Source organism: Pinus tabuliformis, chromosome Q, assembly GCF_031772625.1.
Source record: "Pinus tabuliformis cultivar Carrire ecotype Pingquan chromosome Q, CPIR1, whole genome shotgun sequence".
Taxonomy (NCBI): Eukaryota; Viridiplantae; Streptophyta; class Pinopsida; order Pinales; family Pinaceae; genus Pinus; species Pinus tabuliformis.
The window spans coordinates 1,230,904,695-1,230,923,097 of record NC_142296.1 but is presented as its reverse complement, the minus strand read 5'-3'; the positions used below and the strand labels follow the sequence as shown (position 1 = coordinate 1,230,923,097).

General features: G+C 36.6%; 1 protein-coding gene across 1 annotated transcript in view; it reads right to left on the bottom strand.

Moving 5' to 3' along the window:
• LOC149224256 (mediator of RNA polymerase II transcription subunit) overlaps positions 1–18,403 on the bottom strand; it is a 428,548-nt gene that overhangs the window by 300,512 nt on the left and 109,633 nt on the right. The window contains 1 exon segment of the mRNA XM_089386058.1: positions 4,184–4,440. Coding sequence (XP_089242184.1) covers positions 4,184–4,440 — 257 coding nt within the window.

The following is an 18,403-nucleotide window of genomic DNA, read 5'->3' as shown; positions in this document are numbered from 1 at the left end:
AAAAAATATGACATAACCAATTTACAATTAAACATTGGAGATTATACATTCATATCACAATTCTCAGTTCAAAACCTATGGACCGATCAAGGTAACATTATTTTAGTTTCACCCTGGATGGAAACCCTAGGTTCCTTCATCCTGAATACAAAAAAAAAGTTTTTGACATTTTCATACAAAAAGATAAAAATAACACTACAAGATTTTACATTGAATCCGAATTCAATAACACCAGAAGACATACAAGACATCTCAAAAATAATTTCTCAAGGTAAAAAAGTGATATAGAATATGTAAAGGGGAGTTGACAAAATTGTTGCTGACAAAAATGAAGAAGTTATTCGCCTCAAAGGCCACAACGAGAAATTATTAACACAAATTAAGAAACTTAAAAATGACAAGAAATCCTTGAAAAACAAACTAGAAGAACTCAACACGAAAGATGTATTGAAGTCTCCAGACATAACTGTCCAAGTTGAAGAAAAAGGAACGAATATCGAGCTAGTCAATATCAAAACTCAAGAGGATGACAACCCAGTTAAAGGGAAAACATTCAAAAGTTACATTTCAAATGATGGAAACTCCAACTGATGATTCAGTAGCCAACTCAACAATCAGGAAATTACCACACATATGTTAAAGGAAGGTCAAATAAGAACTCCTTATTGACCTTCGAATCACAAGAGCAAACAGCTCAATTCGTCCACGTATATGTATGACTCAAAACAGAAACAACAAACTTATGTTCCAAAGGATAATGATTTCAGCACAATACAATCTGACAATAACAATTTATCTCAGCTATCAAGTAATTGCAAAGTTTCTCAAAAATTGATTTAGGATGGTCAAATCCTTTCTCAATTCAACAATTTTATCTATCGCTCCAAAGATCATTTCAACTTGTATCAACGAAGATGACAGTTCCGAAACGAGAAGACATGCGAAACAAAAAAAGAGGTCAAGCCTTTTCATTAGCAAGCTTTGAGGACAAACCTTTTTGAAGAGGAAGGCAATGTTATGAATAAAATATATAAATAATATAAATATAAATAATGATGATAATTGCAATAACGATTAGTTAATTAGTAATTAGTACTAAAGAGGTATGTCTAAATGGGACATGACCTTCCATGAAAAGGCACCTGCGTAGGGTATATAAGAAAGCCCTCATTCTCATTTGTACATCATTCTCATTCATACATTTTAATATATATTCTTGTATCTTCAATGGAGATCTTCATATTCCAGGGCTTTTGGAGTGTTTAACCAGCTATAACGAACCTTGTTCGTTACATTGGTATCATAGAATTCCTTAGTAAACAAACTTTGTTCATTACATTAAGCAGTTATACATGAAAATTTCAACCATTAACATTAAGATCCATAAAGCAGTAAAGATCGCAGTAAGACAATAAACAAGAGACAGCAGAGATTACCCCGGGGAAACCCCACCCCAAGGGGGAAACCTAACAACTTTTCCTTATGAGAGAATGCCTAATTCAATCCAATTTGTACATCAAAATAGCATAACTTTGACAAGATTACATACGCAAATATTGACCAGCAACATGACCTCGCACAAGTGCCAAGCAAGCCCTCCAATATCCAATACAATGATCCCTTCAATTCTGTCCATAAATAGGTCTGCCACAGGTCTCAAAGAGGGTCGAACTTCAGCCTCAGAACTCGCACTATTCACAGATATAATGTGCCTCAGTTTCACATTGTTCCACAGAGAGTATGCCACAGTCCATCACATGATTCCACAGAGAGTATGCCTCAGTCCTTCGCATGATTCCATAGAGAGTATGCCTTAGTCCTTAGCATGCTTCCACAGAGAGTATGCCTCAGACTTGCGCACGAAACAGAGATATATGAGAGATCCAAAAATCTGCCTTGGAGGAGAGCGAATAGGTTCAATATATAGTGATTCGTCCATGTAAAGAGGTGTGTCTCTTGGGACAGCCCGACTTGATCTTGGACGGGCCAACTTGGACACTTATGGGGTAAATATAAATTTATTTTTTCTCTTTTGATTTTATTGATGAAAATACTGACCAAACCTACCAATTTCCAACAAATACAGGAAGCATTGAAGAAAGGGCTATTACAAGGGCAACAATGCAAACAAGGTATGATCAATATCTATTTCGTTTATTTGGGATTTTTTTTAGTTATGCCTTAATATTGAATTTGAATTCCTTAGCAATTTTCACCTTAGATGTATGCTTTAATTAATCAAGTTTGCAATACCTAGGATAGATATAGAATTAATTTAGCCTCTGTATGAATATTGTGTAGTCCAGGTTCCCTAACTTGATGTTTTCCAAGTATTCTCCAAGAAGATGCGTAGACACTTCAACAATCAATGTAAAGGACATCTAATCAAGGAATTAGCTAAGACTCCATGCCCAATAGTATCATAATTTCTGTTCTAAGCAACCTAGGGATTAATATTTCCAATTTTCTGAAATAGGTTGCCTTCTCCAAGTTTCATTGATCTAACAATTCCATATTTCACTACTAACTTGGATATTTTACACAGATACACATCTTAAACAGTTACACTAAAATTCAATTTGCTCTTTAAAACAAACTAGATCTAAATGTTATGACCTCATTTATTTTATAGATCTGACTTTTTCACACCCTTAAGGACAAGTGATATTTAATAATTGACGAGATCTAAAGCTGTTTTGTTGGTTCAAAGTTGAATTCATTTAAAGTGTTTACTAATCCAAAATATTAACAGAAAAATTGATGCACACTCATCTTGAAATGCAGATTCCTGAGATTTTGTAACAGTTTTACATTGCTGAATATATGTCTGAATACACCTTGCTCAAAGGGTGTATTGATCATTTTTGAAATCTAACTTCATTCAGAAGCAAGTCAGTATTAAAACCCTGGAGCAACGTGCTGGAACTTGCTTATAGTTAACACTATAAAATTTCATTATTTTTCTAAACACAAGGATTTACTCAAATCTGAATATATCTTCTTGAAAAACGGTTAAATTCTGTTGTATGCTGTACATTTGGATGAGGTGATCAATAAGCTTGACATTTACACGTTCAAATCATTTGTAAAACTTTACAAGTCTGGAATTAACACACAGATTTGGAAAGCACTATCAAATTAATATTATGAACAGCACTCTTGCTTTGTTACAGACAGGGGTCGACTCATACATTATTCTTCCAATTTGATGTGTTGACATTTTCCTGGTGACTGTTATAATTTCTGTAGAATGATGATTTGTAAAATCTGATCTGAATTGATAAGTAACAGCAATCCACTTAGCATTTTGTTGCTCAGGTCCCAAATGAGATTTACTTTACATCTATGGTTAAATATGGTACCTTATGTGATGAATAATTTATAAATTGTTGGCACACTTAATGGTTCTTGGATTTTTCCTCTTGCTGTTATAAAAATGAGACTTTCTCTTACTGTTATACAAATGTTGATTGAGGATTTATGTTTTAAAATGCATGGAAAATGCTTAATGATCAGTTCCACTATCACCTTTTGGCATTAATAATCCTGTTAACACAAGATTTGATAGTGTCATTTCGTTTTTCAACTCCAAGTGCATAACTTTTATGACACACATCTTGCATGTTTCATCAAATTTTTCAGCTCTAGGAGAACTCAAATACACCTTGGACATCCTGGAGTAGCAACAATAAGCATTCTTTGAACTCTGTAACTAATTCAGGTTCTACCTCTTCTTTGACAAATATCTTGAGCTGCATTTGCGATAAATGACTAAACATGAGTATCTTGTCAGTCTAAACTCAGAGATCCAATGATATAGCTTAGATTAACCTCTAGGGATTACACTATAGGCTAGGGTGGCTAGTTTCCTTAGTCTGAAGTATGGAGCAAGGCTACCAAGGTGACACTGGGAAGCTTGCTTGTTGCTCCTCTAGGCTCTCCTATTGAGGTTAGGACTTTTCCTTGTACGGTGGAGTTTTAGCGGTGGCACAAGGAAAAGGAAGACTTCTCACATTGAATTCCTAACCTTTTCTGAATTTACTGTCACAATGTATATGCTGAAATCGAATGAATTAATATGCATTTACCATAATTAACTTCAATGAAATCACACTTCATTTATATTCAAAATTTGCAGTACTGAGTAAAATAATATAGAATCCCATAGAAGCATGAAACAGACCTTCTTTGAATCTGTATTCAGAGCATTTGTCGCAACTTCAATTCGTAACACCTGAGCTAATAGCCATGTTACATGATTAGTCCGAGCAATCTGCTGCTCCCCATTTGTGAATCGAGTGGCAAGCTTATCTACAAAGTCAAGAAAGTCTATGTACCCATTCTTCATAAGGAAGAAAAATAGGTCTGCAAATGCAAGCCACTTTTGCCAGCGATTTTCTTCTGCAAGAGATACATTGGGACTAGAGCTCATTGCCACACCTTGCACATCCATGAAAAACAGATTTCAAAATTCCTGCTCATCCAATTATAAAATACAAGTTTTCCTTTCTTGAATTATAGCTAATCATTTAACTTTTTACTTCTTTTCATTCAACAGTATTGAATACTGTGAATATTGATCCAGATGAATCCATGTAACTATTTGCAAATACTCTACTGGCAGATAAAGTACTCTACATAAAATTGCTTCTGCAGATTGCACAGGAGAAATAAATAAACAATATACAACATATTAAGTTGTATGCCAATTAATGTGTGGTGAAAGGGATGATTTAGTTTGAACTCAGTACCATCCTTGGGCCAACAAGAACAAGTTTTCACAATTATGATATGGATAAATTTAAACAGCAACTAATACAACAGGACAAAATGATAGGGACAGGATTAATCTTGGAAAGATGTGGAGTATTCAAACTGTGGAACTTCTAGGTTTAGGAAAACAATCAATGAAATCTATGTTTCCACATCAAATACAGTAATACTGGGCACAAACTTGTGTTAAGATTCGAGAATGGATAGGTCAGGTGAGTGATGATCCATTTGTGTGGGATATAGAAATTACCCAAGAAGGACTACGGCAGATAAATCCAAATGACTGTGTATAGTAGCCAAAAGTATCTTACAAGGATCCAAAGTTTCATGTGACACTTGCTACGTATGAAAATCTTCATCTGGCTCCTTTATTGAAACAAGCTAAAAAGGTCCAGGAGATTGCATGCATGATCGTGGTAGTATCTCCATTTTATGCAAGCATAGTTATCCATCAGTCTATTTTCTGAATAGTGTTCTGTGCTGTACTTCAAACGTTACAAAATCCCTTAACAAAGGACAGCCCTAGGGGCACCTAGGAAGGTTGCCCATTGTCACCACAACTACACTTCCTCTTACTTTAGGAACGTTCTTTTCTAACACAAGGAGAGGAACCTTAGAAAATAGTATTTTAAGGTTTTCCTTCAAATAAAATGGATGGTGAAAATAGCAAAGACCAGCGCCTATCCAATTGGGCAATCGAGTCAATATTAATGAACAAGAGGGTTTGAATATGATAAGGAAGACCCCATTAAACCATCATATATGTGACATAATTAGTCCAAATGAGGTTTTCAGATTATGCAAAAATAAAGCGAGAGCCTCTAAACAAGATGCACCATCACAATGATAAAATTACAATAAAAAATAATTGTGCAACCTAAGTCACCCGACACAATGACACAGGACACAGAGGGCACAGAAATATGAGTATCTGACATGAGAGACAGCGACCACGGTAAAGGGACACGGAGGACACGTTAATAATGTGTGTGTGTGTGTGTTGCTGAATTACAAATAAAAATGACATACAGACAGATTCAATTTAGAAACTAAAACATTCACATGATGACGATACAAATTCAATCATACAACTAGTACCACATCAATGATAATAAATTGACAAGCATACAAGAAATTAAAACCATAAAAAGTGGTACTACATCAATGAGGATAAATTGACAAACACAAGAAATTAAAGCCGTAAACTGCAGTTTTCTCATTAAGTCATCAAAACCAAAAAGCATTACATAGATACTAACTCACTCAGTCATTGCTACTATAGGTGGGAATGCCAATGGAAAATACAAAATAGGGTAGATACTAGAACCGTAAACCAAGATGGAAGAATATCATAGCTTACGACTGTTGTAGCCCCTCTATCTAGAGCTCAACACATCTCAATAAAGAAAGGTGAATGTACAACATCAAACGATAGTAAGTTGAGATAGAAAAAAAAAACAATGGTAAGATCAATCTCATCCCACCTCTTGCTGAAATATCGTGTCCATTGGACCAGCCGCCCTCTTTTTTGTTGCTTGAACTGCACTTCCACTCCAAACAGATAATTGCTAGAGAATTTCATCAAGAATGGAAAAGGATCCTCGTTCTTAGTTTTCCTACATGTTGCTGCCACCATCACCACACTAGCACTGGCCTCTCTTTCTAATTCCATATTTTATGCATTCACTCCTAGACATGCTCCAAATCCATAAGGTGTGCCCAACAAATGGCCCTTAACTCAGAAGTAGGTGCACTTAAATTGACCATGACAAAAACTACATGTCCAAAGAGTGTTCCCTCCTCCCTTTAACTTGGTCATGAGCCCTTCATGTCTTGTAACATACTTCCACAATGGATAATTTTGTCCTTGAGCCTGTTGTCTTGCTAAAATAATGATTCGTTCAGCATTTGAAGCTGTTGTTCCAGCTTCACTTCCAACAGATGGTACACTCGCAAATCCTAATGACAATGGAGGGGAGAAAACCTCAGTGGGGGCACTCCTCCCTTTCTTTTGCCCTTTCCCAGCTGCCCTTGACGATTGAGCCATGAATTCTATAACTGAAAATGGACTACTGTAGGAAAAAAGGACATCTGCAGGAAAAATCTTGAAAATGGTGGACAAATCCACTTATCAGCACTTGGAATCCCTTGTAAGATCGCTTAGTAGCCATTGGCCGCACTCCAAAACCTCTAAGAACTTCAAACTTGTCACTGAATGTGTTAGAATGAGGGTGAAACTGTATTTTTATTGGCTACAGGCCGCTTTTCCGCCAGACAAATCTCCGAATTTCATGACACAATGAGGGAACGTGTTTGGCTCATCTCAGGTGAAAATGACAAGCGCCAAACATGTTTAAGACGCATGTCCTCATTGAATCATGTCTGACATGGAAAATATTTTATATGGGGGACATATTGAGGTGTCAAGTAACCTACTATGCAATCAATGAATAAAGAAGGCAACAACAACCCTTCCAAACAATAGAAATGACGGCATCGAATTTCTTTAACAATTCAAAATTACATCAAGGATTAGGAATGAAGTGATCCAAGCTCACATCATCCATCCATATGATCCCATGTCTAGTCCAACATAGGAACAAGGTTCTTCATCAATTATGCAACAAAGGGAATGTGGACCATGTAACTAGGCCTCTAAAATGTCTCAGGTGTGCCCCAAATGGGAACTCATCGTACTATGTCTTTCGAAAAGCCTCCATCAATCCAACCATACTCCTACACACTTGTTCTTCCCCTGGATGATGACAAGTGCTTGGGCAAGATAAAAAAAAGCGCATTGCCTCCAAATCTCTCCCTAAAACTATAGGAATTTACAGGGTAAGTTCCTTAGATAGAACATCAAGGGGCACCGCTCACAAACAGATCACAGATCAATACATCAATATTCTTCACATGGTTAAAACCCTCAAAGAGGGAAACAGTCCACGGCCTGAGCTTCTCTCATGGACGGTCACCTTACAAATGACCCTCCATGCTCTTTAAATAGAGATCATGGACCAATCGGGTGTTAACCGACAAATCAAGTCTCAATAATACCGAGGAGAGAATGAACCATCAGATCACTTCATGTCTAGAACATATCGTCGCCCTCGGATTGTAAGTTACAAAAGTACAAAGTAAAGAAACACACTTTACCTAACTCTACACTAGACCAAGTTATACTTAACTATTTCCTATGTGTCGAAATAACCTAACATCCCCCCTTAAGAACAACTTGGGATAGGATTGAAGGATGTACAAATATGACGCAATAGGAGAAGGAAGGAGGCATTAGAGCCTATCCCCCCTTAGTGACAGCTTCCTGAACTCCAACCATAAATCAAAGTTTAGTAAACTTCACCTCTGTGAGAGCCTTTGTAAAGATGTCTACAACTTGATCACCGGTTGAACAATATTGCACTTCAAGAACATGATCATGAATGAACTTTCTAATGAAGTGCAGTGTAGTTCAATGTGTTTGTTGCGCTGATGTTGGATTGGATCTTTGCATAGTTGAATGGCACTTTGATTATCACACCAAAGTGTAGTCGGATGCTGCTGCTGAAAGCCAAACTCTGATAGGATCTGACGAAGCCATAGTGCTTCCTTACTAGCTTCTACGCTACCACGATAGTCTGCTTCTGCTGAACAAAGAGAAATAGCACTTTGTTTCTTGCAAGCCCATGTAATAGGTCCAGAACCAAGAATGAAGACATAACCTGCAGTAGACTTCCAATCACCAGGGTCACCAGCCTAATTGGAATCAGTGAAACCAACCAATAGAGGAGATGTTTCTACACTATAATGAATCCCAAACTGAACTATACCTCGAACATAACGAAGTATACTTTTAGTTGCTTTCTAATGACTTTCATGTGGGTTTTGCATAAACCGAGCAATAAGGCCAACAGCAAAGGAAAGGTCAGGACAAATATGGGTCAGATTCAAAAGTTTTCCTACAAGCTGACGGTATAAGGTAGCATCAACTTCAGGGGAAGTACAAGTGACTAAAAGTTTGGCTCCATACTGAAAGCGAGAAGGGGCTGGCTTACAGTCTTCCATGTGAAAGTGGCGTAGAAGATCACAGGCATACTTGGACTAGGAAAAGGAAATACCTTCTTTGGATTGCAAGACTTGAAGACCAAGAAAATAATGCAATTGTCCTAAGTCCGTCATTTCAAACTTCTTTTTAAGGCTAGACTTCACATGGTTTATAAGGTTGGGATCTCTACCAGTAAGGATAAGATCATCAACATAAAGAACAAGAATGAAAAGAGACTTACCCACTTTCTTGGTGTAAACAATATTGTCAAAATGACACCCTAGAAAAGCCAGTGTCTAAAAAAAAGCTATCCATTTTCGTATACCAAACCCGAGGGGCTTGCTTGAGACCATAAAGGGATTTCTTAAGCCAACATACAAGGCTAGAGTCTGTTTGTATAAATCCAGGAGGTTGTTCCATATAGATTTCTTTATGTAAGTCCCCATGCAAGAAGGGAAATTTAACATCCATATGATGGACTTCCCAATTGAAAGAGGCAGCAAGGAAAAGAACAAGGCGGATAGAGCTCATTTTGGCAACAGGGGAGAAAGTTTCAGTATAGTCAATGCCTTCAACTTGTGAAAAACCCTTAGCAACAACACGAGCTTTATGTTTATCAACTTTTCCATCTGGTTCAAACTTGGTTCTGTAAACCCATTCACATCTAACAAATTTTTGTCCCTTTGGAAGCGGAACAAGGTCTCATGTATCATTTGCCAATAGTGAAAGATATTCTTCATTCATAGTTGCATCCCAATCTGGATGGATGAAGCTTCTGCAAAGGTGTTAGGATCATAATTCGTTGAATCTTGAGCCAGTAAAGGAGAGGCTCTATCAAACTGAGAACGTGTGCGACGTTGATCTGTAGGATCACCTGCAAGAGCACCTGCTGCATCCCGAGTAGCGCGGACCCATTTTGGAAGCTGAGGAGTTGAAGGAGGATCCCGAGAAGGTGGGGGAGGATTGTCATCCTTGTTGTCATCATCTGAAGAAGAAATATTTTCATATGTAGAAGGGATAGAGAGAGGTTGCACATCCGCCGAACTAGGCTCGTAGGCCGATATATTTTCAGCAAACTTTACATCTCTTCTAATGATAACATTTTTGGGTTTAGGTGGAAGAAGTCTATATCCTTTGACATCTTCAGAATATCCAACAAAAATACATTTTTCACTCTTAGGTTCTAAGGTTTTATGTTTCTTATCTGGAATATGGGCCCATGCTTCACTTCCAAAAACATGAAAGTGACTTACATCTGGTTTAATTGAGCTCCATGCTTCTTCTAGAGTGATATTCTTTAAAACCTTAGTAGGAGTGTGATTTCCATGTAATTTGCACAGTTAATTGCTTCTGCCCAAAAATTAAGACTAAGTCCTTTAGATTGAAGCATACAATTAGCCATTTCCTTTAAGGTGTGATTCTTCCTTTCCGCTACACCATTTTGTTGTGGAGTGTATGGAACAGTATGTTGCAATTGAATTCCATGCTCAGTGCAAAAGTTGATGAATTTGTTGTTAACATATTCTCTGTCATTATTAGATCTTAGCTTAAGAATTTGATGTCCAAGTTGTTTCTCAACAAAGGCCTTAAAGGCCAAGAACATGGTAAAGACTTCACTCTTCAGTTTTAAGAAGTATACCCAAGTGTGTTTGAAGAAATCATCAATGAAAGTTAAGAAATACTTGTAGCTAGAGAATGAAACAACTGGTATGCACAAGCTATAAAGGGGTTGAGACGTGCCAAGAGGCACATTTTTCAAAACTATCCCAATGATGTTTTCTGAGAACACATCCGGAACAAACACCATCTCTGCAAGATACCATAGGAAGACCTGTCACCATATTTTATTTACATAGATTTTGAAGGGAGCGATAGTTTAAGTGACCAAATCGGTCACGCCAAAGTTTGCTCCCTTCATCATTATGAGCAACAAATACCGAGGGAAGAGTTGATGACCCAAAGTTGTTAAATTTATACAACCTTGTAGAATCATCAACAATGCCAATAGCTAAAATCTGTCTAGGATCTCTTAGGTCCTTAGTTACAACATCATGAGGTGAAAATTCAATGATTTTACCTTCACCTGAATGAGTTATCTGATATACAAATAGAAGGTTGGAGGATAAGGTAGGAACACATAATACATCATTAAATTGACCATTGTCTAGATGAATAGTTCCAATCCCTACAACACTAAGAGATCTATCATGACCAACATATATTTTTGGTGTTACAATCATTTAAAGAAGAAAACGTGGCTTTGTTTTTGGCCATGTGATAAGAAGCTCCAGAATCAATGGGCCACTCATGAGAATGAGAAGAAGTAGATACATTTAGTGCATAACCAAACCAAGATGCTTGACAACCACATGCAAAAAGTGTTATTCCTAAAGATGAAGTTGAAGTTGAAGTTGAAGAGTGCTCCAAATGGATGTTATGCTTCTTCATTGCTGCTACCAAGGCTTCCATCTTCTTAAAGCTTTTGGATTCTAAGTGGCCATCTCGATTACAAAGGTTGCAATGTCTATCAGTCTTCTTCCCTTTGTTTTTATTTGCCTTATCATTTTGTTGAATTGATTTTTCCTGTTGAGACTGAAATTGCTTAGGACCCTTGTTTGGTTTAGGACCATTCTTTTTAGGATACTGCTTCTTAGGATTCTTTGAATTTGGTTGCTACTGGGCTGCTAAGGCTTTCTTAGAAGAGTTTCCAGTGTTAAGAAGACCAAGATGTAAGAGATTTTCTTGTTCTCTTATTAAAGAATCAAAAGGCATCAAAAGAGGGGGACTTGTAGGCTTGTCCTTGAGAAATAAAGGCTTCTCTAGTAGAACAGAGTAGGCTAGTCCTAACTTTGTAAGAATGGAATAGATAAGGCTACCATCTTCTTTCTTAACCTTAACGCCTTCTAAGAGAAGTCTAAGGGTCTTGAACTTGGACAAAAAATTTTCAATTGAAGAAAAATTATTGGGGTCCAATGTAAGCAACTCATTTTCGAGTTAATAGGCTCTAATTTCATTTTTAATTCCAAAAACTTTATTGATTTGTTTCATTGCTTCATCAGGGGTATCAAGTTTTGCGATATGGAATCTAAGGTCTGGAGAAATAGACATCCCTATCAACCGACGTGCTTGATCTTGCTTATTTTCCCATTTGGCTTGCTTATCTTCATCTTAGGTTTAGACTCTTGGCCTGAGGCTATTCTATAAAGACCCTTTACTTCTAAGTAAATCCACAATGTAGGACAACCATTGGAAGTAGTTGGTGTTGTCAAGAATAACTTCGCTTGGACTTTCCATTTTAACATAAATTGAAGTTATAGATGCTGAAACTAAGTGTTCTAATGGAAAGATCTTGAAAAATTAGGCCGATTCAAAAAAAAATAGCTCTGAAAACAACTTCCAGATGAAGAAGTTATGACTTTTTAAAGAAAAGTTGTTGACGATGTCGACGAATTACGTGAATGTTCGGAAGTGAATGATAATGTTATATTTTAAAAAGAATCCCCCCCCCCCTTTCCAAACTTAATCTAATTAGCTCACTTCTAAAAAAAATTACTCTATGTGACCCAATTTTATAAATAAGTGAAGGTCACTTTTACAATGGTACTTTATGAGCTACCCACTAAATTGTAACTTAGATAAAAGATAAAGTGACTTTAAAATTATAAGTGACTCACTTTTTATAATGGGTGAGAACACTTTTACATAAGTTACATGTGCTTTTTGAAAAAGTAACTCAACAAAGAGAAAGACTTGAACCCGAGACCTCTATTCTCATAAAGTAACTTTGGACCAAGTGAGCTAGTTTAAAAGGTTAGTAATTTTTGGAAAAGAGGAAAGGATTTTTTTTACTCACTGAAGGTTTGGGGTGCATGCTTACTTGAAACTCTCCTTTTTGCCTACAAAACAAAAAAAAAATCGCACAACCCAAAACGAACATGCAAAAAAAACAAGCCTTACGGCTTAATGTTAGATTTCGCCAAAAACTAAATATTTTCCTCAATGTTTCTGATTTTTCGAGATCACACTAAGGCACGGCGGAAAAAAGCATACACATGAGAAAAATCCTTCATTTTTGTTTATGATTTGCCCAAATCGCACAGAGTCGAAGGGCAAAGAGCATACTCATAAATGAAAAGTATAGATCCAGTAATAAAAATAGAGAGATAAATAAACCAAAATAAACAAAGAAATAAATAACTAAAACTGCGAATAAAGATTGTATACCTCTAGATCTTAAAAATGATGTAGCTAGGGCTACCGGAAACCATTTCGCGTGAAACGAAAGGGGTTCCTCACTGGAAAAAATGCTCCTAACACAATAGAGCAATCCTCTTGGCCCGAAAGCAGTCAAAAACAATAGATATAGGAAATGACAATCGGATGCAGTTGTACCGGCTTCGGATTTGAATCACCAACAAATGCGGCCCTCAAATAGCTCTGATACCATGTAGGAATTTACAAGGTAAGTTCCTTAGATAGAACACCAAGGGACACTGCTCACAAATAGATCACAGATCAATACACCAATATTCTTGACGTGGTTAAAACCCTCAAAGAGGGAAACAGTCCACGGCCTGAACCAACATGGCCACTTCAAGTAATTTATTAATGTAAAAGAAAGAAAACTTACATAAGATTTTCTCATGAACAGTCACCTTACAAATGACCCTCCATGCTCTTTAAATAGAGATCATGGACCAATCGGGTGTTAAGCCACAGATCAAGTGTCGGTAATACCCGAGGAGAGAATGAAGCGTCGGATCACTTCATCTCTAGAACATACCGTGACAATCGAATTGTAAGTTACAAAAGTACAAAGTAAAGAAACACACTTTACCTAACTCTACACTAGACCATGTTATCCTTAACTATTTCCTATGTGTCAGAATATCCTAACAAAAACTTATAACCACCACTGGACTCCAACAATTTTCTATTCTAACTTGTGTTGGTGAGAGAAGAAAGCTCATGAAAATGCAAACTAAGACAACCATTTTCAAGCGCTAACAATTTGACCCCATATGGGGACTACATTCCCTTGTGGGATGAAAGAAAACTCCAAAAGAACTATTAAGTCTGTATCTGCAAGGTGAATCAATAGGTTGGTTGTTTGTGATAGGATGGATCAAAAATTCACAACCTTGTCACATGTTATCAAATGTTTTTAATCCCAATTTACTGCAAAAAACTTCATCGAACCATTCATTCTCAAGGCACTCCACAAATAAGGCATGAGCCTAAAATGTCAAAGATAGCATAAATGAAACTTGTTGCTCATAAACATCAAGCTTATCCTTCCTAGACTACTACAGTAAGCAGTCCCTATTTATTACTCGAAGACAACAGAATATTCTAAAAATATATATTTAATAATAAATGATTCATAGAATGAAAGAAAAATGATGTTACAATGAGCCTTGTAACGGTCTACTTATATACATTAACTGATCACAAGGTCATCGGGTATGTGCACTTCAACTTTTCATTAAATTATTATTTAATATATTTTTACTATAATGTTTACAACATTGCCACCCTTTTAAGGAATGTTTTGTCCTCAAAGCATAGTAAATAGGGTTCTCTCTAGTTGAGCACATTTATGTGAGAGAACAAAGTTTATTTATTTGTAGGGGTTTGACCTCATCCATGCTTTGAATATTAATGAGGTTCCTTGTATTGTTTGCCTCATAGCATAAATTCCCCTGTGTCGACTACCTAAATTCCTAGTTGTTCTTTATGCTTCTTGGCAATATATTTCCCTTGTTCCCTTGTTGAACGTTTGATTGTGTTTCTTGCCCCCTTTTATTAATTGTTATTGATTCTTCTTGAGAGTGGAACCTTCAACGCTATATAATTTCTAGTGTCGATATTACCAACTAGACTCCATGAATTATTCTTCAAGGTTGGTGCTATAATTCCCCAACTACATCAGCCATTTAGCACCTAGCACCATATCCATCCTCTTCCAATGATAGAGCATAGGGTCATGTTTGCAATTCTAGTTCTTGTATTTGAATTGACTTTACGACATCTTCCTACTTCTTTGACCCTTTGTCCATAAGCCACTGTATAAGTGAGGTTCTTGGTGGGGTATGGGAAAAGGTTTAATTGTTTAGTAACAACAATGCCTATACACTCATGAGGCTATCAAAATCTATTAGTATTGCTACATTTCTATTTTTTATAACTCCCTTAAGCTTTAGGGTCTTAGGTTGTGGTTTCTTTGTCATGGTTTCCAATGGAACTGCAGGTTTGCTTTCTTCTTTTCTTCACGGCTGGATCTTATCCTTTCTGAGATGTGGTTGAATGTATATAGCAATTGGTTGTTGTATTTTCTCTTTTGGAGTAAATATTTCTCTTTGAAGTTTGTTTTCTTCATTTCTATATTGTTGGGCACATGTGATTGAGGATAGTAACACTTTTTGTAGTGTTTCACCACAGTCAAAATCTAAGTTATATGCTATAGTCATTTAATCATTTGGTTTCTAGAGTTCTATTGTTTCCCATTCACAATTCTATAGTAGTGTAATGGCATGTCTTCACATCTATGCCCTACAGTCCAATATTTTCCCACATATACGACAATTGTTTTCATTCTTTTTCTCCTTCTTTGATTAGTGATTTTTAATGGTGTCGTAATCCCCTATTGCACTCTAATTGATCGTCTTCTTTGAAAATTCAAAGTTACCTTACATTGAGTATTGAGCTTTCTTTCAATTATCTTTGTTATGTAACTAGATCACAAAAAAGAACTTAGATCAGCAACTTGAAAATAAGCTTCTTCGAGGGGGAAAACTCCTTTTACATTACATAAATGAACAATTTTTGGATGATACAAATGAAAAGACCTCCTTGGTATATATAGGAGTCTAAGCGGTCACAATATAATTAGGGCCTACATAACAATAATAATGTAAGGGCACAACAATAACAATAGTGGCTTCTATGGGGCACAACAATAACAATATGGGGGCTACACTATTATTATAGGGACCTAACATGCCCCTCTTCTTCAAAAAAGTGTTTTCCTCAATGCTTGAGTAATTTTGGATGCTTCTGAATAAAATACTCATTCTCCCATGTGGATTCTTCAACAGGTAAGTTCCTCCACTTAATAAGATACTTTGAAATTGATCTGTTCCGCACCTATCAAATTCTTGTTTCTGTGATTGCTTCAGGCTCCAATATCATTTTCCCTTCCTTGTCAAATTCTGGCAATATAGTTTGAAATGGAAGCTTGTCACCTATAACCTTCTTTAAGCATGAAACATGGAAAGTTGGGTGTACTCGCGAAGATGCAAGCAACTCCAATTTGTATGCCATAGTACTAATCTTTTTCAACACCTTGTAAGGGCCATAGTACTTGGGTGATAATTTATTATCCTTCTTAGCTTGCTTGTGGGACATTTGTTTCTATGCTTGTAGTCATAAAAATACCTAACCACCCACATCAAAACTTCTTTCACCGCAATGTTGATATGCCTGTTGTTTCATTCGATTTTGTGCCAAAGTCACGTTATCCTTTAAGAGTTGGCAAACTTGTTGTTGATTCTCAATGTGATCTTACACCACTTGAACCTTAGAATTGTCTCTTAAAGACGATGTGATGGATGGTGGATGATATGCATAAAGTGCCATAAATGGGGTCATTTTTGTTACGGTATGGAAGGACGTGTTATACCACCATTTTGCTAGGGGTAACCACTTGATCCATTGTGATTGTTTATCAGATACAAAGAAACGAGGATATCGTTCCAAACTTTTGTTCATTATCTCAGTTTGCCCATCATATTAAGGATGATAGGATGAGATATGAGCTAATTTAGTACCAAGAAAAGAAAATAATTATGTCCAAAAATTTCCAGTGAAAATTGAATCTCTATCACTTAGAATAATCTTTGGGTTTCCATGTAGCTTTTGAATTGTTTCCATAAATGCAATGGCAATTGTCTTGGCTTTGAAAGGATGAGTTAGTGCACAAAATTGTGCATACTTGGTAATTCTATCAACTACCACCATGATGACTCTCTTTCCTTCATACTTGGGTAAACCTGTGATAAAATCCATTTGGACCTCTTCCCAACGCTAACTTGGAATGGCTAAAGATCGTAAAAGACCTGGGGACTTAATTGTCTCAACTTTATTTTGTTGGAAAACCAAAAATTTCGCCACAAACTTCTGAATATCAGATTTAAGTCCATCCCAAAAAAATTCCTTCTTGACCATGTGGTAAGTTTTTAAAAATCCCAAGTGCCCTCTTATAGGAGAGGAGAGGTGTGCAATTCCAAAAGAACCTTTTGTTTACGTTGGGAGTTCTTACATAGATATAGGTGTACTTTGTACCCCAATGAATCACTTTTCCAAATAAATGAAGCAGATGCATTAGGATCTTGCTACAACTTTTAAATGAGTGTCCATACCTCTTCATCATTCTTTCATTCATCCCTTGCTTCAGTTATCCAATCAGGTTAGATAACCGAAATGGCACGGAGCAATGCTTCCACATCCTCATCCCTTCTTGAGAGTGCATCTACAACAACATTTTGCTTCCATTTTTTGTAGATGATTTCAAAGTCATAACCTGACATCTTTGTGACCCATTTTTGTTGCTCTTCTAAAGATAATCATTGTTCCAAGAAGTATTTAAGACTATCATGATCTGTTTTTACCTTCAAGTGTCTTCCCATTAGGTAAGGGCGCCATTTCTTCAGTTCATGTAATATTGCCAACATTTCCTTCTCATAAATAGGTTTTTGTAAATACTTTTCCTCGATTGGACGACTTTCAAAAGCAATGGGTCTACCTTATTGCATTAAAAAAGCACCAGTGCCATTTCCTAAGGCATCGCATTCCATAATAAAGGTTTTTGTAAAGACTAGTGTAGCTAATACTGGAGCTCAACACATTACCTCTTTAATATGTTCAAAGGCCTTACCAAAAAATTGCATCTTTCTTTATTAATGTTCTTAGACGTGTTGCTATCTTCCCATAATTCATAACAAACTTGCGATAATACCCTGTCAACTCGAGAAATCCTCGAATATGCCTTAAGGTTGTGGGGATTTTCCATTCCTTTATCGCTTAAATTTTGTTAGTGTATGCCTTAACACCCTCATGGTGTTGAAATGTAACTAGTGTCAGTGTTCATAATTATGATGTCATGACATGATGTAATCATTGTACTTGTCAAAAGAAAGAAAAGAAAATATTTATTTTTGTAAAATTATTATTTATACATGGGATTCTTGCCCATGGTTTTGGTCCTAGGTTGTGCACCCATTGAGTTCTCTAGAGATTCAAAGTCAAAGTCATAATGTGAAACCCCTAGAAGGGCTCTTGTATTAATGTAAAGAAAAATATTTATGTAATAGAAATTGTCCAAGAGATTAGGTCGGCTAGCCCTAAGGGTCAGCCTAAAAGAGGTTTGAGGACCTGTTACCACTCAAGCTAGAAGGGGTCCTAGGAGGGGATCCTATAGATAGGTCAAGTGCCAACAATGAAGCAGTTGCCCACTATCACCTCAAAGCTCCTTACTCTTTACGGACGTTCACCGATGGGAGGAGACCCGGTATAAGAGGAATCACAAAG